Source organism: Gymnodraco acuticeps, unplaced genomic scaffold (assembly GCF_902827175.1).
Source record: "Gymnodraco acuticeps unplaced genomic scaffold, fGymAcu1.1, whole genome shotgun sequence".
Taxonomy (NCBI): Eukaryota; Metazoa; Chordata; class Actinopteri; order Perciformes; family Bathydraconidae; genus Gymnodraco; species Gymnodraco acuticeps.
The window spans coordinates 2,161,897-2,184,079 of NW_022989800.1; the positions used below are offsets into that span (position 1 = coordinate 2,161,897).

The 22,183-nt window shown below is 41.2% G+C and overlaps 1 protein-coding gene and 1 long non-coding RNA gene across 2 annotated transcripts; one reads left to right on the plus strand and one right to left on the minus strand.

Annotated features, from left to right (window-relative positions):
* The first annotated feature begins 4,026 nt into the window (after positions 1–4,026).
* On the plus strand, positions 4,027–4,504 carry LOC117552592. The gene is made up of 3 exons (XR_004569995.1): positions 4,027–4,074; positions 4,165–4,241; positions 4,359–4,504. It is a non-coding gene; the product is annotated as an uncharacterized LOC117552592 (long non-coding RNA).
* A 1,009-nt stretch (positions 4,505–5,513) lies between these two features.
* Positions 5,514–8,877, minus strand: LOC117551650. Its single transcript, XM_034224596.1, has 3 exons — positions 8,165–8,877; positions 7,421–7,556; positions 5,514–7,215 (listed from the first exon to the last, which is right to left on the minus strand). The coding sequence occupies exons 1-3, from the start codon at positions 8,755–8,757 to the stop codon at positions 6,463–6,465; spliced, it is 1,482 nt and encodes a 493-aa protein (XP_034080487.1). The 5' UTR covers positions 8,758–8,877; the 3' UTR covers positions 5,514–6,462.
* Between the last annotated feature and the right edge of the window lie 13,306 nt (positions 8,878–22,183).

Below are 22,183 nucleotides of genomic sequence, written 5' to 3' on the forward strand. Positions count from 1 at the left end.
TACCTCACCTGAGCTGAGGTTATCAGTCTCTCAGTCTGACAGGAGAGGACTCTCCCTTCACCTTGTTGTTGAAAAAGCTCCTTATATCCGTTAGCGCAGCTAGCTAGCACCAGATGCTAACAACAACAACAATACACGTAACCGGTGCGCGTGCTTTATCTCACTCGCTCGCGCCACACATAACACACACCCTCCCGAGCTTGAATGACACACAGAGACCAATCGAGGGCATTAGTATGATCTGTATGAAAGTGGCCATGTCGGCAGGCCACATCATGTAGACAGCCAGTCACCCTCTGTGAGGCAGAGTCAGACCCACATTTGCGCAGCGTTGCGTTCACAATACATAGGCCTACATAAAAAAAAAAGTCCTCAGGCCAACAGGCCACTTAGCAGGCCAGGCCATCGGGAAACCTCCCGGTCCTCCCGATGGCCAGTCCGGGCCTGCTCTTCATCCTCTATATCTTCCCCCTTGGAAAAATCATCCGCCGCCACAACCTCCAGTATCACTGCTACGCGGATGACATCCAACTCTACATTTCCACAAAAACCATCACTGCCACAACTCACTCCACACTCACCAACTGTCTCTCAGAAATTAAATCCTGGATGCAAACAAACTACCTTCAACTGAACAGCGACAAATCAGATATCATCATAATCGGACCCACATACCGCACCAACACCACCCAGAACTTCAACCTCACCCTTGACAACACCACTCTAACCCCCTCTCCTCACATTCGCAACCTTGGAAAAGCCAGCTCAAATTCGACAAACACACAAACCATATCACCAGGACCGCCTTCTTCCATCTGAAAAACATTGCCCGCCTCCGCCCCTCACACTCCTTCCCGGCTGCTGAAACCCACATCCACGCATTTATCACCTCAAGACTGGACTACTGCAACAGCATCCTGTATGGTTCATCATCCAAAATACTAAATAAACTACAATACATCCAGAACTGCGCTGCCCGCCTCCTCACCCACGCCCGCTCCAGAGACCACATCACCCCCATCCTTCAAAACCTGCACTGGCTCCCTGTCCGTCAACGAATACACTTCAAAATCCTCCTTCTAACACACAAAGTTCTCAATAACCAGGCCCCCCCCCTACCTCACCGACCTGACCCCCTCCCGCAGCCTTCGTTCATCAGAAGCGAACCTCCTCTCTATCCCCACACGAACCAAGCTCCGAACCTGGGGGGACAGAGCCTTCTCCATCGCTGCCCCCACCCTCTGGAACTCCCTTCCACAACACATTCCGACATTCCTTCCGACCCCCCCACTTTCAAAACACTAACCAAAACACACCTCTTCAGACTGGCTTTTAATTTGTGTATTATGCTGTGTTGCTGTTTTAATATATATATATATTTTTTTTATTCTTTATTCTATTTTATCATGTTTTATCAAACCACTGTAAAGCGTCTTTGAGCACCTGGAAAAGCGCTTTGAAATAAAATGTATTATTATTATTAGATAAAAAATGTCCTCCCTTGAGCACTGTCCAGACTCAAACAAACGTTTAAAGTTGTCCTCTAACTACCCTATTTTTCTTTACAGTAATGTATCATCATGTCTTTCTTCTCATGTCTTTACGATATGTGCCTCTGCTCTGTTTTTGGTGTAACATCTTGTCAAATCGTGTCATCTTCGTGTTATCATCGGTGCATTCACCCTCACTCTGATCGGGACGAATGCCCGATGGCACCGATGATAACAAGATGCCCTCACGATGGCCTTACGAAGGGCAACATTGACACACGAATTCAACACGAAAATGAACCTTCGCAAGGTCCTTCGGCAATTTTTTGGCATGCCAAAGATTTTGCCACCGCTCACGAAGTTGCTGCCGGAGCCTGAGAAACTCCACCAGCGATCATTCTTTCACACACACATACGGGTTTTGGGCCTAGGGCGACACCGTACTTCCGGTATCCGCCATTTCACACGAGGTGCAACCAGAATATCATAGTCTATTGCCTTAATCAATATAGTCAACTCTAAAATACCACATATAGGCCTATGCATTGGCATATGGCATATGCATTGCATATTCACCTGGTGTTTCCAGAAGATGGACGTAGATGCTGCCAAAATCGACTCAAAATCGACTCTAGTTTACGCTGGTAACGACCTAGAGCACACCCCTCAAGTCCAGAGATGTAATCCGAAGACATGCAGCGATTTCTTCGGTCGTTAATTCAGAAAAAAACCTAGTGCGCTCTGCCTGGCTACATTAGCTAGCTGTTTATATTAGCACCTCCAGGAAAATGGCGTATTTATATATATATATATGGCGCGCGTTGCATTGCGGGTAGCTCGTGACGTCACTGTGTGTGAAAGAATACGATGGCTTAAGATGCCCTCACGAATGGCCCGATGTTGCTACGATCACAGCCGAATTTGAACATTTTCTTTATCGTGTGTCCATCGGGTTGTTTTTATTGCACAACAAAATCATGTAAACATATTATGTAAATAACCCAATTTGTGTTCTGTGAAACTAAAAAGGATATAATATATTATTTTGAAGGACAGTTGACAGGAAGTTGTTGTTGTTATGGAAACAACATTACGGAGAAAACGTAATATTTTCTACATATAAAGACAGATACAGTAAAGAACAAAGTCTGAAGATATCAGTACAGTATCATAGTACTGTAACATAATTGTTTTTGGTACTTTCATTGCAGTTGTATGTCTTAAATGTAATGTAAATGTTGCCTTCGTGTGTGGTTCGGGGCCATCTTCGTGCGAAATTCACAATTCCATATTCGTGTGTCCATCGGGGGTCAATAGGCTACATGCACAGTCACTTCCGCATTCTACTCATAGCGGCCGATTCATTTCCTGTTTGAAAATGACGACCTTCTACACCCGCTGCCTACAAGAGCTTCCGAAATTAAAAATGTCAGATGTTCATCGGATTTGCCGGACGACTAAAGCCCCAGCCAGCAAACTCGATAAAGGCTTCAAATTATATGCTGCGTCATATATACACAACTATGAAGGTAAGAAGGTAACCGGTACTAACCAGCTAGCTTATGCTCCGGGTTACGCTAACATTAGCTGTCAAAAGCTAGGTAACGCCAGAGCCCTATATTATAACTACTATTATTATTATTATTATTATACTACTACTATAGTAGACTACTATAGGGCTCTGGGTAACGCTATGTACTGTTTCTGGTGTTAATTCTTTAAAACATTAGCCATTTTGCTAACAAATACTATCGTTTAATAGCCTTATAGCCTAGCCAAGGTTATCTTGTTGTTAGCCACACTGCATAATGGTATCAGCTTTTGTAAAGCAATGTTGCCATAGATGTGTTGACGTGAGTATAGATCTAACGCTGTTGCTCTGTTTTTCTTCATTCAGTGTCCAATAAAGACAGGCTGACAGGGCAGGTCAGCGTGAGAGCCTTGTGCTACAGGTCAATGCGGAAGAGCGAGACAGCACACAGTTTGAGTGTAGGCAGGCAGCATTGACACTGTTCCCCCCTGTTTATTGAGTTTCAGTTCAGTTAAACATTAGTTTACCTTAAGGGAATCTCAACAGTGTCCTACTTCTCCCTGCTTTATCACAGCTGATTGGTCAGATATTATTACATTGATTATGGATGTGTAAGTTTGGGGGTTCAAATATATAGTAAAAACTGCTTTAATACAACTTTCAAGGCATCTTAGTTTCCAAAGAAAGTTCATTGTGGTATTGTAGGGTAAGAGGGTAACACTAAGCATTCAGGAATACATGCTTCTTCTAGGATAATGGGTCAGTAAAAATAACCAATAATTCTACTCATAATAACCTCCTGGCTCATAGTAACAAGTGAGGTTACTAATCACTAGTATTTCTTCTCTCTTTTTTAGATAACGCTTCGTGATTCATCACCAGTGGTGCTCACGCACAACCAGTGCTCCTGTGTTGCAGGAACTGTTTTGTGCAATCACACAGTAGCATTGCTGTTCCAAACAGCACACTACACTGAACTGAACATGCCAGTTGTGCCACCTTGTACATAGCTGTACTGAATCGGAACAGCAATGGCACAAGCCGCGAACAATGGTAATTTCAATGAGGTTCAAATACTTGTAATCTTTCACAGAGTTTTTGTTTTAAAGTGACTCAACGAACAGTAATTGTCTTTTCCTTAAGGGTGTGAAGCCAGGGCCCATCAACTCCATGGTCTTCACCAAGCCTGTACCAAATAGGATGGTGCAGACTGGAGTAAGGTAATTTTAGCTGGAAAATTGTGTTTCCTGTGTTTTTAAAATTCATAATTCTGGTGCTGTATTCCTAACCTTTATTGTCACATTAATGTGCTATATTGTCTTTGCCATTCTTTGTAGGAGTGGATTCTACAGAGGCATGGTGGGGCCATTACCAGATCCCTGCCTGTTCAGAGTTACGGAGGCATACTCAGCATTCAGCATTGAAGACAGGCCGCTTGTGACCACAATGAACATGAGACCTGACCCTTGTGGAAAGTGCCTTCGGGATTGTGCAGGAGGGCAGTGTTCTGTCCTATCAGATGCCTGCTTTGACGTCTCGGTACACCACACTTCACACTGACACACCACCAACACCCCACTTGCCCATAGAGGGGTATGCGATCTTGCCATGTGATTTACCGCTGGTGTGCTCAGAAGAGGAGCAACTACATATGAACAGCTTATCTGTTGATTTGGAAATGTCTCACAAAATTGAGGAGGCTACCCGTGAGCAAAGCTCTAGCTCAGAGTGGCATCTGCTCCGCAAACCCAGGGTTACTGCCTCTAGGTTTAGAGAGATTTGTCACGTCAGAGGTGAGAGCTCTGCTAACTCTCTTGCAGAGCGAATACTCAAAGGTACAAGGCAGACTGCAGAAATGAGGAGAGGTGCCGAGATGGAGCCCACAGTAGCAGCTGAATACAGTAGACTGGCAAACGTGAACTACTCCCCTTGTGGCCTTGTCATTCACCCCTCTATGCCCTGGCTTGGTGCCTCCCCTGATGGAGTTGTTTTTGACCCAACAGAATATCCCCAATTTGGCCTTGTTGAATTCAAATGTCCCAATGTCCCAAATTATGTCGACTGCAAATATGTGCAGATGGAATGTGGCTCCCCTAAGCTCAAGAAAAGCCATGCCTATTACTGGCAAGTACAGGGTCAACTTCTTGTATCTGGGATGCAGTGGTGTGATTTTGTAGTGTGGGCACAAGAGGACTACCTGGTGCAAAGAATATACACAGATCCAGAAGTGCAAAGAGCAATCCGAGAAAAAGTAGACTTTTTTTTTTTACACATACATGCCGAAGTACCTGTCATTAAAAAAGTAGTGGGCACTGTAGCCATTGTTAACTCTGTAAGCAGTGTTATGGAAATCTTAGACCTAGTCAATACTGTGGAGATACACAAGTCAGAAATATCAAACAATAAATGGTGAAACAGACAGAGTTGTCTTTCGGGTTATTTATTTGAGGCCTCAAAGACACAGGTCTCACAGAACACAAGGTATCCTGAGAGAGTGCGTGCAGAGTAGAAAATGCATACAGGTTATATAGGATTTTGGTCAGTTCAACAACATCCCGTCACTCATTAGGAGGGGCCCTGGCAGGAGAGATAAGCTTTCCAAAGGAACTGAAACTGTCAATCACTAATAGATCGAACCAGGGGCCTGTTCAGCAAGAGGGAAGTGAGGAAACTTGTCAGCAACAGATGGAGGGCTAAGAAATGGGGAACTTGATTATAAGACAGGGAAACTAAACAGGAACTTGCCCATTGCCCTGCGCTTGGTACCCAGCCCCCTCATCAAGTTCAGACCTCAGGCGACCTTAAATGTCACTTTCCAGGGAGACAGAGGACATGAACTAAAACACATCACCCAGACCTTACTTCGACATTTTTAAAGGTCATGAGTGTCAATACATCATTACAGACACACTTGCAAAATACTGACAGAGGTCCTAAGCAGAAATATATTATTATAGAAATTGCTGAAAGTGCTAGTAAAGGTTACAAGCAGAACACATCATTCTAGGAACTGCAGTGGATGTGTCCATGTATGGTCTTATAGAAAGTCTGCACTATAAGAAACCTTAAACTACATATATACAAAGTTTGCCATTACATCAGTTAGCTGCTAGACCCTGGCTCAGACGTCATTGTTTTTAGGAGGCAATCCCTCAATCATGTGTTCTGAATGACAACAAAATGTGATTTCAATATTTTGTTTTTGATATATATTGTTTGTCACATTTCATATATGTAAATAAATATACAATTGTATTTAAAAAGACAATAAAGTGAAGTGATTTGTGTAATGAATAGTAAATCAGTGCATTTGTAAGAAATCAACGCATTGTAATTTGCTATTTATTCAAACAAAACACTAGCGTGTGTCAGGCAACACGGGATTACGGTGTGCTCACCCAGCTTAATCACAGCTACCTGCACAGGTGTCATCATCTTGTCTTATGTCACCCATTTCTTGACCAGTGCTTTGTTCTGATAGTTTGACAGCATACATGCTACTGCAAACAGTTGGTTGATGTTGTAGGCATGGGACAGGAAGATGACACCATCAAAAAGTTTGTTCTCTTTTATCCTCCTAATGACACGCTCCACATGAACCCTCAGTCTGGCAATGGCCTGTGTCTCCCTCACCTGATAGGCTGGCATTTGCTTCTGCTTTGACAGAAAAGGTGGGCAGTACACCTTGCATTTGCAGCAATCGCTGATCAGGAAGCCCTTATCTACCATCACTGCCATGTTTTCAGTCAACAACGCAGCTATTCCAGATTGTTTGAAAATCTCCTTGTCGTTGACAGAACCACCATACAGACTGGAAACAAATGTCACTGCGCCATGTGGGGCTATGCCAACCAGGGCTTTCATGGTGCAGTGAGATTTGTATGTAGAATAAATTTCACTTTGGAGGAGGAGTGAGGATGGTGTTTGACACCTCAGCTCTGTGCAATCCAGGATCACCTGTGTGTCTGGGAAATCTTTGAATGCCTCTGGGAGGTGGGCTTGAACTTCTGCAGGTGTAAGCCAGATGCACTGTGACCCCAATAAAGTGGTAAGAAAACTCGTCCATGTTGCAATGATGCGGCTCACAGTGGACTGGTGTACGTTGAAGCGGTTTGCAAGGTCCCTCTCTTTCAAACCCACCGACAGGAAGCAGAGAAAAAGGAAGAACTCGTCAATTGGCTGAAGCAGCTGTCTCTGGAAGATAAACAAAAAAAGGGTACTATATTAATGTCATGAGTGTAGCACACCATGGGAAAAACATTAAGTTGTTTTAGTTCTCTGTATTCAAAAAGGATTGAGTACTATAGCCTTTTAGCCTACACGAAAGCAATGAAATGTTGGAGAAACATTTTCCCTTCAGTTTGTGTTTAGATTGTGTGTTAAAAGAAACGTAGCCTACCGTTGATGGACGTGCGTGTGTAACCACTTCTTCATTCCTCTTGGCAGCTGATATCGCTCTTGTAACACGAACCATTTTATAAATGGAAGGCTCAATCAAAAACCAGAAGGCCATCAGGTGGTTATAGCTCGGGAATCTACACAAAAGACACATGTCAGTCATTAATTGACTCGTTAACTGTAACACATGGGCTAATGCTTTCCTCTTGTTTGCTATAACACATTACAATTCAAATAGACTGATTAAGAAGGCACTTGGTGCAGGTATAGTAATATACAGCAGTAACATGTAACAACTACATTAAAGCAGCAGTAATAATAATCTAAAACATACAGGGAACATTTTACACAGAATGACTACTTTTACTCTTCATTCTTAAGTGTGCAACTGGGAGAAACGCAGTGGATATTGACATGTACTTTTACTTTGGTAAGGTTTTGAAGATTTCCACTTGTAGTAAAGTATTATCAGTATGTTGTTAGTATTAGTATGTTTTACTCCACCACATTTAGTTAACCTTCATAGTTTCTAGTTACTTATGAAAAAACATGATTTATGATTCTACATGTTCAGTTCAGGAGTATTTTCAAACCATAGTATTTGTACTTATACTTCAGTTAAGTTGAGTAGCCTACTTATTCCAACACTGCATGCAAATAGTCAGCAGTCAAACGGCAGGTAAACAGGATTCTTTATAAGCTAACCCATCTCAAAAACTTGGATAGAATTTAGCCAAAACATTACCTGGTATAGAATCGGATGTTGTCGTCGGAGCCAGCAAACCGCTGTAAGCAAAACTCTCGCTGGACTCTTAACTCCTGCAGTTGCTTCTGCAGATCCTCCAATGTTTTGGAGTTGTCTTCTGTAGCTTGAGAGGACATGTCCAGTGAAGCTGGTTCAGGGGTTGAGCAGTAATCATGGTCACGGACATCGATGTGCTCTTCCTGCTCCTCCCGAGAGACTGGTTCAGTGGGCCGCTCCCTTCTCTCCCAAACACTAGCCCGCGGTGTTTGAGCAGTGAAGTGATTCCACTCAAACAGAGTTGGGACAGCACCTTTCACAAGCCTCCTACGGCCATCAAGGGTTTTTGGCTCTATTAGTTGATCCGTAGCGAAGTGACGACTGCAGACCTTGGAGTGAGAGGAGATTGTAAAGTTATCGCGTCGTATTTTAACCAGCCACTGTCTTCGCAGCTCGAGTTCGGTCGGAAAGCCATGGAAACTTAGGACGCCGTTGAATTTAGCTGACGCCGTACAAAGTGGGACACAGCAGTGCTCGGAGTAGTTTTTTACTTGTCTTTGCAAATGCTCCGTTTTGAAAATCTTCCGTCGACTCATATTTAAACCACAGATTTAAACAGTAAAACATTTGTGGACGCTCAGCTACGCAGACCAGAAGCAACCCGGAAGCGTCCGAGCAGTATAACGGCTAAGGCGGAAGTACGTCTCAGACCCTAGTGCATGTAGCCCAGAGCCGTATAATAGAAGAGTTACGACAACGGAAGTCCAAAAACGGTTATCGTCACGTGGTTCATGTAGAAGAGGATCGTTCCCCGGAAGTTCATGGCGGGCAATGTGAATGCATTGATAACAGGAGATAGAACTACGATTTTTGGTAATTATTAGTGAATAAAGGTTTTGATTTGCAATATTTATACAACAAATCGATATGTGTATGTATTTACATCAAAATGTTTTAAAAAATAAAATAGAATTTGCTAATATTAAGTGATAATATTAGGATTAGTGTGAACAACTAGTTTACATGTTAGGCTAACAGTGCCTTGGTTAAAGAGCCTGTTGCTGTTTATTTATAGCTTTGAATTCTTTAAAACCAATATTATCTTCTTAAACTTGTATGGTAGTCAGGAGCATCATTTTCTAATGTTTATTGATATATTTAGAGGGAGGGGATCTAAAGTAATGCTTTAAAATTCAGATTAGATTAATGTCTACTGTTATGGAAATAATTATCATAGACGCCAATTTGTAACATACAGGACAAACCTTGATGTCTGTTTACCTTCTTTAAGGACACAGGCTGCTTAGCCAATAATGTTATTGTTCCCATTCTGTGACCGGTCAATACTGGGTCACAGATGGTCTGTGTTGTGGGTACACTGGGACACTTCCTTCTCTGTATTTGTGGACTCCAAGGTGAAATCTTCGAGGTCATAAGTGTCCGACGCAAGTAGCTCAGTGTTCCCACACTGTTTAGGCTATCTTCTCAAATATGTTGTTTACTCTCTGCGAAACCAGTTAGATGGGCTGGCAAGAGAGAGGCTCTCCAGAATTGACGTGGCAACTCTACCGTGAAGTCAGAACCTCTGACTCTTGGACTTGTGATGTGAATCCTCCGGCCGTAACTCCAAATAAACCATCAGTGTTTGACATCAAAGATACTGCTCCTACCGTGTCTCCTTCCTGAGTCGGTGACTCCCACTGCATAGCTACACAGAAGTTTCCTCTGCATCTACCATTTTCTTAAATTCATGGTAGTTTCAGTAACCATGGTAATTGAGGACACAAGTTATCTAAATGACTAATGTCATCTTTATGGCTTTCAGAAAGGACAGGAGACCGACAGGTGACTATCAAAGGACTAGCAGCAGCAGCAGCATGATGATGATGATGTTAAATGTGTTGTTTTAGGAACATCCATTGCAAATACATGGAATTCAATAAACATTGAATAGCATATCATGCAGTTTGTCTGTGCCTTTTCCTCCTTGTTGTCCTGGTTTGCTGTGCTGCCTCCTAGTCGCCACCATGGTTTGCTGTGCTGCCTGGGGATGCTCCAATCGCTCAGAGAAAGGAGTACGAATGTACAGCTTCCCCACTGACACAGAGCGGAGGAAGCAGGAGCAATTTCACGACCAACAGCAACAAAATATGTGATTTATATACAAACACTGCATTTGCACTTTTTCACAAAACGAAAACCACACCATTGGGAAAGCTTAATGTTTTGTTTAATACAAAAAACAGGGAAAGGCTTGAAAAACACTGAGAGTTGAGACTCAGGGTGCAGGGTGAGGGTCTCAGTGCAGGTATTCAGGCTCCATTGAATCCCCCTCTGGTTCTTGTGCTGAAAGAGGGATAAACAGACAGGAGAAAGGGTTATACACACACAGCACACCTATTGGATGGGAAATTGCCTTGGGGAGATAAGGTGTGGTCTTTGTTCCCAACTGAAGTTATGGAACTTTATTATTTGTGAGTTTAACAAAGTATGACAAATGGCATCAGTAACATATGTGATATGAATTTCTATAAAGTTGTCTCACATTCTTGGTCATATTGTATATACAGCATGTAATGAGTATAACATGTCCAGTAAGTATAAAGTGTTTCCTAATACTGTGTATTCAACCACTATGGAATATGTATGTGGGCAGACAAAACTGAGTTGTTCTGTGTGTGAAGTAACCTCAAGTCACTCCGCAGGCACATTTTGATGCAGACCAGTTTGTCAAGACAAAAAAGGGCAAGACTAGGCTGAGAGCAGAGGCTATACCCACCATCTTCGTGCATCGCCCTGTGGTCAAAAAGAGAAGGGCCCCTGCACCACGATTCACCCCGGGACCTGTATCTACAAAGCCCATAGCTCATGATCACAGCGATAGTGTGAAAGGTGACACAGGTATAATAAGTATGAACTCTTAGTAACAAAAGTAATATTTCTTATTTTTAAGTGGTATAATATTTTAAATGTTCAAACATTTACAGTGCCATGTCTTCTACTTACATTAGTCTCAAAGATTGAGGGAAGAAGGGAAGGGATCACTGCCCTCCACCTGCCAGAGGAGCGCAAACAACAAAAACAAGCAAGGTGTCCCGTCATGTACCTGGAAGTTTGGGTTGGCAAAATGGAGTAAGAGAGGGACTTGAAAAACCTTGGTGGCTCTCTACTCCTGTTGTTACAGTTGTCTTGGTTACAGCTCTCACGTGTTTTTTTGGTGCCATTTCCACATCTTTAGAAAATATGAAATAAAAAATTGAAGTGAAATCAACCTCTTCTCTGGAGAACAAACTTTGATTTCTCTGCCTTGTGAGTTTGCAGTCTTGCAGTTTTGCTCCTCCACCTGTAACATCACTGCCCCTCCACCTGCCATACAGTAGGTTACTAACAAGATTACTTATATAATACAGTGATATAATACATGTTTAGTATGCTTACTTATATAAAACAGTAGTATTAAACTTACCTTGTGTTTTCACACTCACTTAAGTTCCTCTCCCTTTGCCATCAATCCAAAATCAGCTGAGCTGCAACATTATACAGGCAGGTAATAATCAACATAATCACAAGGACACAATATGACTCTGCTAAAAACACTCACTCTTACACGCACCAAAGTTATATTTATCTAATATTTAACTCCCTCCACCCCCGCATACAATCCCGTTTAGAAGCCCCTCTTCTCTAATTCAACAACGTTGGACCAAATGACATTAAGAGAACGGAATTTACAATTAAAAGGCTGTTCAACGTGTGTTGCTAACTTGCTTCGGTATCCTAGCTTGATCTGTTATCTGTAAACGTTCCCTAAATCTACTGATTTAGGGATAATCCACTGACATCCTTTAATACACATGTTCATTTGAATCAGATGTACTGATAATATCCGCAATATAAATCTTTAAACTTCTTCTTACCTTTAAAAGTCCGTCACGAACGGTTATTATGCTGCAACTCTACCGCTCTGCTAGCCTTGGCGCTAACTTCCGGGGAACGAATGAGAGGCTCCACGATCCGCCATTGCTGTAAAAAAGTGGTCCATTGGAGTGAACGGAGATGTCATAACTCTTCTATAATACGGCTCTGATGTAGCCTATTTCGGGACAGTGTGACAGGGGCTTTAGGGAGAACACTTCTTGTTTGTGATTGGACAGAGCCAGCCAGAGAAGCACTGCTGTGATTGGTTGTTTTTGCTGCCAATCAAGAAATTACGCTTCGTGATTGGTCAGCACCCGACAGCGCAACATGTCCCTGAAAATCAGCCGTTAGCTGTTAGCACACCGAGCTACTACAGCTCCTCATATCTGTTCAGAAACTGGACAAAAATTAAACATGAACAAAACACAGACTGTCTATGTCATGGTGAATACAGTCGCTGCTTTATTTCTGTCTGTATGCCGTTGTTGTGAGTGTGGACGAAGCAGCTACAGGTTTTCTGAAATGCTGTAGTGTTTTCTGAAATGTTGTTTTGACTTGCACTTCAGGGCCACTTTAAGATTAGGCTAAAAATACATTTATGTGTATGTATTACAGTTTTTCTCGATTGCTAACACACTAATATGATACATAAAGCACAATTATTTTAACTGACACTCAAAGAGCAACACATCGGCTCAAATCTCCAAAACTCTAAACACGTTTTCAGCTTTTCACACAATTTGCAAATCAACATGGCACTTTTTGCAAACCACTGCACACGTTTCTCCACGTAAAACACAGGAATCTGACATAAAGTCACGTGTTAGCAGGTTTAAAACACTGATATTCAAAATGCCTCACACATGGACCAATGATCAAGATACACGTTCCACCTGACCAAACACCTTATAGCATAATTGTTGGCGCATCAATCAGGATGTTAGCACTATAAAAAGACCACAGGTGAGTACTTTCTTACAGCAACAATGGAAGCCAACATGGAAGCAAGAGGAAGAGTACTCTCTAATGAAATGAAATGTTATCAACCATGGTTTGACGAAGAGAGAGGCTGGACAGAGGGTTCAGCCTAATCTAAGCCGATTTACTGTCGCCTCTGTAATCCGGACACTTAGACTTGAAAACAGGTTAGTTACCAGTTTTCAGCTCTGCATAATTCATAATATATCAGTGCTTATATCTGTTGTGTGAAACGTATTTACTTCATTACTGTAATTGAATTGTTAGCATGTTGCATACTATAACTGTACAAAGATCCTGCACAATGTACTGTGGTAAATTTACTTTTATGCAACACAGACACTGACCGACCACTATGTCTTTGTTGTTTATCTGAAGGACGGAGAAAAAAAGAGGTGGAAGGCTAAGGATTTTCAATGAGGCACAGGAAGCAGCAGTTACAAACTGGGTTTTGGCAAACAATGCATCACACTTAGAGAGATCCGAAGCATCGTAACTATGTGCTGAGATGCATGTTGCACAATGTTATTTTTGAATAAAATGTTATTTCTTTCAACAACTCATTTGTATTTCTTCATTTACTGTATTTCTGTAAACTCAAGCAATCTTTCTCTGCAGAAAGCTCTATGGACAGAGCATAGCCCATAAAAGATGAAAGTGCTTTAGATTATGCTCAGCAGTGTGTAGCTGGGTGGTCAAACAATCTAGTATTATGAATGAAGTGTGTGATATTTGGTGCAAAAGTTTGCATTTGGTAAGTGTTTATGTAGTTTTGAGGGCAGTTATTCATTTAGCAGGATAAATGAGGTGTTTTGCACGTTGGGTGCGTGGTTTTGTGAATTGTGTTTAGTGTTCTGAGAAACTGAGCAATTAAAAAAAAAAGAAGTGTGTTAGCAATCGAGAAAAACTGTAAGTATGTTTAACTTTTAATAAATGTCAGATTTTCAATCATGAATCAAATGTTTCCATGCTGATTCGTCCAATATTCAAAAGGATGCATGAGATGAAATATAAGTAGATTTATTGAAACAATGTCAATCAAATGAACTACAAGAAAACTCTTCATAAAAAGTCAATGTAAAACATTTGAATGAAAATAATGTTTACTAACACCATAATACATGTGCGTTGGAGTATTTATAAAGCATTACTTACCAATATAATGTATAAAGTTAATATAATTGCACGTCCTGAAAATAAAACCGAGAGAAACTTCTTGTCTTATCTTATAAATGAGATAAGAAGGGTGAAGAACACATTTTTTTTTAAATTATTTATTCTACTAAATTCATACAAAAACAAAGAAGTATAATTCATACACACAACATGAACAACATTTGTAGAAGCGGGAGGGCTGAAGCATAGTTTATGGTAAGTAGTTTACATGTATAAAAAACAAATGATAATAATAATATATGCATATAAACATTATGAACACTTATTTTCAAGTGACTTTTTTACATTCATATGTTCACACATACACAAAATATACATAAACACCGTATGTGCAAGTGTATAAGTACACAAATGCACTAATATACACCAATACAAATATTACAAGGCAATTTCCAGGGCTGAAATAATAATTCAACCCCATAACAATGAAAATAAATAAGAAAGAAAAAATAAATTAAAAGTAATGTAGACCATATTACATAAATAAAAAAGGATTCTGGGAATATCCAATATTTGTTAGCTGGAGTAATCTGCAAATAGATTTTTTTTTAAATTTAGTTTGGAATTATTGATGACAAGTGATACTTGAAAGGTCTGGGTGAAGTCCATTCCACGTTAGGGCTGTGCAGAGCCCAAGAGAGATAAGAGTTACGACACTCTTTGATGTCACCGCCAGCCGGTCACGTGGTTTATGTATGCCGGGATAGTTCAAAACGCACTTCCGTTGCAATGCTTCTCTATGGCAAAAACAGCACAAACATGGTCAAAATAGTCATAGATTAAACCAACGCTGTTATTTTTTTAAAGATTGCTTTCATATTTACATGATGTGGTTACACTTTGTATGGATTGGCACTATTTATAAGTTTCGTTATTTAACGATATTTTGAGGGGAAAGTGTGGTAGCACAAGCAGGCTATGTTGCTGTCACTGCCAGGGCAGTCACGTCCGTAATATAGTTGCGCTGCGCTGTCATGTTCTTCTATGGGACAGACAGACAGCAGCGATTGCGTTATTGAATGGTAAATATATATATATAAAAAAAACACACACACCCAAGTACTTTTTCAGCTGTAATTGCATTATTGCATACTTTTTATTGACAGTTTTGCATTTGGAGAGGCAGGGTGACAACGGAAAGCTTGGTAGCCTATTACTTAGATACGTTTTACATTTTTGGAGGGAAACGCTTGTGTTCATGTTAGCATGGGTAGCATGATCATGTTAAGACTATGAATATCATTTTACCACAACAGTGGTTGAACAATTGATATATGTGTTTGAACAAGAACAACAGGAAGAACAAAGTAAAAGGGACGAACAAATGTGTGAACAAGTATTAAGAACAGTGTATGGAAAAAGTGATGTGATGTGGGATGTGTGTTAGAACAACACAAAGTAAAATGAATGAGAAGGAGAACAAAGAGGGTTAGGGTTCAACAGAAAAAGATTAATTCAGCCAAAAAACACAATTTTGATTAATCTAAAGTGTAAAACAATCTTCAACACAGACCAAATTAGTGCCCTTGGACAACAAAATATATGGTGGGGCAAAGAAACGATAAATTAAATTGAGAGAGTGGGAGACTGAAAATGATTACTATGATAAATATTCAAACTATTTACAAAACTATTTACAGAAGCTCCTGTTGAACCAGCAACAAAAACAGGTTTGTCAACAATAACGAGGCCACTTTGCCAGGGGGAGGTGATCCAGCGACGAGACAATAAAGCAATTCATATTAGGTTCTGTTGAGACACTACAGAATATAAAACCTTCCAAACCATGACCTCTGCCTGATATCAGGACCACTCATGCCCCTTTCACACCAGCGCTTTTTCAGCTCCGGCTCGGAGCTGGAGCCTGAAAAGCGCCGGTTTTTTCCTGTTCACACCGCAGCGGCGCCGGCTCTTAGCTCCGGAATCGGATTCACTTCCAGCTCCAAAAAATTGTCGGTCTAGAGCATGGGCGTCGCCTGGGGTAGGCATCCGGGGCTTTAGCCCCGGATGTTTTTTCTTTAGCCCCGGACAAATTCTCCCTCAATAATATAATACATTAACCGTACTTTACCTAGAAGATGTCAGAATTGTAATTTCCCGTGTTCAGTGAATGCAACAGAGGCAACCACCAGACCAATCCGAGAGTTGCATGGAAATAAACGTGTTTTATTGGCTGACCTCTCCTCTGTGACAGTGTTTAAACTTTAAACTTTCAGCCGCGGACGCGGAGTTTCTGAAGACGGACATTAGACATTTTTTAAATAAAAAATACGGCAATTCTCAAGTGGTGGCTCACACAACAACCCCAAAGCCACCACCTGAGCCAGGTGAACAAGGTATGTAAATGTCAGTAAACTTACAAGTTATGTCAACATGTAAGCAAAGCATAAATTATAGCTACGTTGACGTTACTTTGAATCGCGGGGGTAAGCTAAACCGTTAGCAAGTAGCTATAGCTAGCCAGATATATTAAATAAACATTTTGTCATAACATCTAAATGTTGTGTTTTTTAGCGTTACTTGGTGATTTCAAAGAAAGCTCTCTGAGAAATGTTGACTTACTGTCAGTGTTCGACATGAAGCTAGAAGCTACCTTACATTACACAGTTGATCCGGAGTCCTGTCAGTTAAAGTGTTTCATAGTTAGCTTAGCTAAGCATCAACCTAGCACTGAAATATATGGATGTTATGTGACGGTATTTCTGAGGAAAAGTCAGCTGAAATGGTGGCATAGTTGCCACTGCTTTACGTGTCAACAGCATGTTTGAACGTATTTGCAGCAGTAAATGTGGCTGTCTGGCCACTGACGTTGCCATAACAACACCTGAATTTAAATGTGCAACCTCTTTTTGTGACAGATTTTTGCATGAAATTATAATTATTCTGATTGATATTCCTATTGACAGCTAGTTTCTATGTGTACATTATGAGATGGACAGCCAGCTAACAAGCTTTCAGATCAAAGCTAATCCAGTGGGGCTCCTGAAAGGGGGAAGGGACACTATGCTCCCAAATATTAAGCCTTGACCCCCATCTTAAAATTGATATGATCACAAAATGATCTGCATTGTCGGAGGCCTTTTTTCCTCATTATCATGTCAAATTGTGCAGCTTTCCTTAGTTTTGAATGCAGAAAGATGACTATATTAGAGTATCAAGTGAAAATGACTATATTAAAGTATGAAGTGAATATATTAAGTGAATTACTCAAACTGCATTTGTATAGGAATGATTATGTCCTATTGGCAGATAACTACTCTAACAGTGATATCTACAAGAGATGTACATTTAACTATTTTCAATTGGTTAGTATTACATTTTGTGACAGTGTGGTGACACTCATTTTAATGAAGACACATTTGTGTATCTTGAAATTCATTTATTTGACAGAGCTGGAAACTGATTGACTTACATACTTGTTTGTGTTTACCTACACAGTCATCACAGATGAGCCAAACAGAGTAGAGGATGAAGAAAGGAGAACAGGAGAAAGGGACACACAAGAAGGAGAAACAACAGACAAGAACGACAATGGAGACAACAATGAACAGGAACACCAGAACAGACAAGAGTCAATGGGTAACATGACTGATTTAGGGACTGCAGATACAGGGCCAAGGCAAGTGAGACACCACTGCTTTCCATCCAGCATGTTTGGCCAGCAAAAGAGATCATTTCAACCGCAAACAGCAAGAGATGAGGGATTATTATTTCCTCCTTCCATCCCTTTTTTCTGTTTAATCTGATTACTAACAACTTCTAATAATTTGACATAGTTTATGATTTAATTGGAAAATAAAGTGTTTTTAAATAATAAACCCGTTTCTGATTCTGATTCTTTGATTTTTGTTGACATATGGGTGTTGAGAGATGTATCCATATCTCTTAATGTTGCTCTCAAAGTGCACAAGATTGATGCTTTTAACTTCAACATTTAAAAAAATTCTTCCTGGGGGACCCCAGAGGAGGTGAGTTCCCTCAAAATAGCACTTTATCTCTGCTTATGTAACTCCGGTGTAGTGTCCCCTCGGCAACAGATCACTCAGAGCTGGTGATTACTTTCCTGCATTTCAATGGACAGCATAAAAGGACACGTGAGCTGGGTTCTGGTGCTCAGATTAGCTATTGATGATCACGTTGATAAATCATATAAAACCAATCACACAAAAACATGTTGCTGTGACTGTGAGCATTAAACAATTAACATTAAACTAAACAAACACAACAGTACGTTATTGTCCTTATAAAATAAAAACATACATTTTGTCCACCGAGATAATACAGGCACCTTACCCTCAATAAATCCTCACATGCTATGAGAATCTCCCACAATCCATTGCCGTAACAAAGCTAATGCAGACACACGTTTGTGACACCAGATGGCGCAATTGTGTATGTGCGTGTGGGGAGTCTTGCAGTAGAAAATTCGACTGTAGCGCCGCCACTGTGGGCTAAGCCCCGAATGTTTCCAGGTCCAGGCAACGCCCCTGGTCTAGAGGCAAGAGCTTCGGAGCTAAGAGGTGGCGTCGCTTACGTCTCTCTTACGTCGAGGCGTGCAGGAAACTAAACCCTCCTCCCCTGAACATGGGTCGACTGTCATGCCTGCCTACAAGCTGTAGTGCTTATAAACACACTTTATAAAGTCAGGCAACACTAACCAGGCTTCGTGTGATTCTGTTTATTTGTACCTTACTTTGACCATCCGTTCACTGTTATTGATCATTGTGGAGAGAGGCAGACGTTTTGTTTTGTATTATAGCAGCTATCGGATGGAATAAATACATGGGCTGCACAGGTTGTCGTGTCCGACTATCACAAGTAGAATCATAATAAAAATACGCCGGTAAAATGTGCCTGTAGAAAACGGTTTATGCCACAATAGGATAGCAATAGCAAGTAGTCAGTTTAGCTTCGGTTGCTATGCTAACATCACCCATTTTATACCAGAGAAACTTTCATAACAGCGTTGTGATGCCAAACAGCGTCAATTCAGACTGACACACATTCACTTAGGCTAAGGGGAACTGGGGATATGTATCAGCTGCTTGTGTGAGTCGGACAGTGAATACTTTAGAGCGGCCGCAGCAGTGTGAGCTAACCGGGAGCTAACGGAGGAGAATAAACTCCCGTGGAAGAGCAGCCAACACTGCAGCGGTCGGTAAATGCTGCAGAAACACATTAATAAACAATGAACCACGGCACTCTGGAGCAAAGCATAAGGTTGGAGAAGTCGTTATTCAATTGAATCTGGCTTCGTGTGATTAAAAGCAACACGATCATCGACCCGACGCAGTTCCCCGTTGTTGTTGTGAGCGCCGTAATGCCGTTGGGGAGCAAATCAGCGATGTAAACGATGACGTCATGACGCAGCAGCGGCAGCACCAGTCGGGTGCTGGGCGGTGTGAACAGAGCGGGAGCAGAAAAGGGAAACCGGAGCTGAACCAGAAAAGCTCCCGCTCGGAGCTAGAAAGGGAAAAGCGCTGGTGTGAAAGCCGCATCAGAGGAGAATGCAGCACATCAAACTGGAGTCAGGAGTGTGAATAACACATTTTGGCCAAAACAAATTGTTGCTTACCAATACAGTGACTGAACATTGGACACCAAAAAGTTTGACCTCATGTCGTCACGCAACACTGTTACTGAACCTAAGTCATTTCAAGATGGAGGAGTATGATAAGGCCATCAGCTTCCTCCGGGACTCCATCCATCTGTTTCGGGGCCTGAAGATCGGTCCCAAGGGCAGCTGGAAACCAGTCCAGACAGGACTGGTGATGGCCACAACAACAATCCTGGAGGTCCAGCATGACCTGTTGAGACAAGGGCACAAATTTGTTCTCACAAGCCGCTTCACTCAAGACTGCCTGGAAAACACATTTTCGTCCATTCGTCTGAGGAACTCTGTCCCAACACCTGTAGAGTTCCAATATGCTCTGCACGCTGTCACTGTGGGTGAAAAAAAAAAGTGCTAATTATTTTTTTTAAGTGTTTATTTTGTTAAAAATAAACATTTTGGATGCATGAAGGAATGAAGGATGAAGGAAGGATGAGTCTAAAAGGCTCATCCTTCATTCACTGCTGTAGAGTAGCCTATTCAGTAGGCTATTATTTGTTTAAGACTGAATAATACCTTTGAAGAACAATCATTAAACTAGTGTGTATATTACAATACAAAGGAATCTATCCTAGCATGCCATCAAGTATTAAAAAGTAGCGCTAGGCTAGTTGTACAGTACAGATGAGTTAACACGGAACAGTACCAAAAAAAACAAAGTACAGTCAACATGTCACATAATTAAATGTTAGTATATCCCAAAATTCAATGAAATATTAAATGAAATATTCATCACAAACGCCACCTCATTTCTACTAGTGCTAGCAGTTAAGTCATATCATACAGAAAAAGCCGACTAAGGATGGCTGACACGGTCAGGTTCAGCGGATAAAAACCAAAATAACAATAAAAACACATAATCAATCTAAATCCTGCTTGTTAGTTACCCAGCATCATTGATATATAAGCTGCTAGCGATTCATTACTGCAATCTTACCTTCAAAGCTGACGAAGTTGCGCTAGCTAACTAGCAGGCAATGCTAGCTAAATTGGTTGTAACAACCAAGATAAAATATAGATAATTACGCTGTGCATATACAAATGAAGACCAGTATAAGCATCATAAAGGGCCTCTGATACAATATAGACAGTTGACAATTCAAAAGAGTTCGATATTTCAGCAACTTACCTCTGGAACTAATCGACGCGCCGTAATGTAAGTGAATGAGGTCCAACGCCCAAATGACAATATTTTGAACTACTGTATTTCGATGTCCATACCCCGGAAGTAGGCGCCGCCATTTTTTACAACGGAGGTCTATGGGAGTGTTGTAACTCTTATCTCTCTAGGGCTCTGGGGCTGTGCAATTAATCGTATTTTAATCGCGATTACGATTATGGCTTGTGACGATTATGAAAACAGCATAATTGACGAAATACGATTATTTTGCTGGGTGTGCTTTCGCCCCTCCCTAAAAGCCCACTCGGCCACGTGGGAGTGACATGTGTTCAGCGCGAGCGAAGATGTCAGAACAAGAGCAGCAACTCGTTAAAAAGAAGGGTCGCGGGGAGATTCCCAGTCGATCGCGAGATGTGTCTAAAAATAGAACAACAATATTCAGTTTTTATCGTTAATGTCCTGTAACATAATCTTCCTGTGCCAGAATAATGCACTTGAACGCATCAAAGCTTTGTGATTGGCCGGCGTGGCTGGTGGGCAGTGCAGTGACAGTCCGCACACACACAAGACCGCAATTATGGCAGAAGCAAAAAAGCCCAAAATATATAATTTTCACTCCGAGTGGGAGGATGATTATTTTTGTATCTATTCCAATTCAAAGTCCATCTGTCTGATCTGCAATGCGAGCGTGGCTTTATCGAAGAAGGGTAATTTAGGAGCGGCATTTCAAAACAGTGCACAAACGCTACGAGACGGAATTCCCTCCTAATTCCTACGCTCCCAAAAGGGGAGGGGCCTGAAAGGACAGCTAAATGCACAGCAGTCCATTTTCACCAGGCCCAACAACAAGAGTGAGGCTGCTACCATAGCATCTTATCGTGTCAGTCACGTTCTTGCGAAACACATGTCTTTCAAAGATGGCGAAGTTGTGAAAGAAGCATTCCTGGAGGCTGCTGACGCACTTTTGGGGGACAGTAAAAATAACAGTAGCATTTCAACAGGTTTTTGATATAATAAAAACTCAAGTTAGATACCGTTATTAATCAGCTGTAAGTTTTAGTTTGTTTGAACTTATTCATTATAATTATTGTACAAAATGGTATAAGAATGCAAACATTAAGATCTGTTCTGTTTAAATTGATTATAGTCTATTGTCAATTCAGGTTAAGAAACTATTGTTGCTTGCATCCTATTTTAAAGGCATTTCTTTTTATACTCT

What these genes read in the sequence shown, in the direction of transcription:
- LOC117551650 (XM_034224596.1), bottom strand. Translation starts at nt 8,757, where the DNA reads ATGAGTCGACGGAAGATTTTCAAAACGGAGCATTTGCAAAGACAAGTA. An exon ending in AACATCCGATTCTATACCAG is followed by an intron (nt 7,557 to 8,164) that starts GTAATGTTTTGG and finishes TCTTTTGTGTAG; the next exon opens with ATTCCCGAGCTATAACCACC. An exon ending in CACACGCACGTCCATCAACG is followed by an intron (nt 7,216 to 7,420) that starts GTAGGCTACGTT and finishes TTTATCTTCCAG; the next exon opens with AGACAGCTGCTTCAGCCAAT.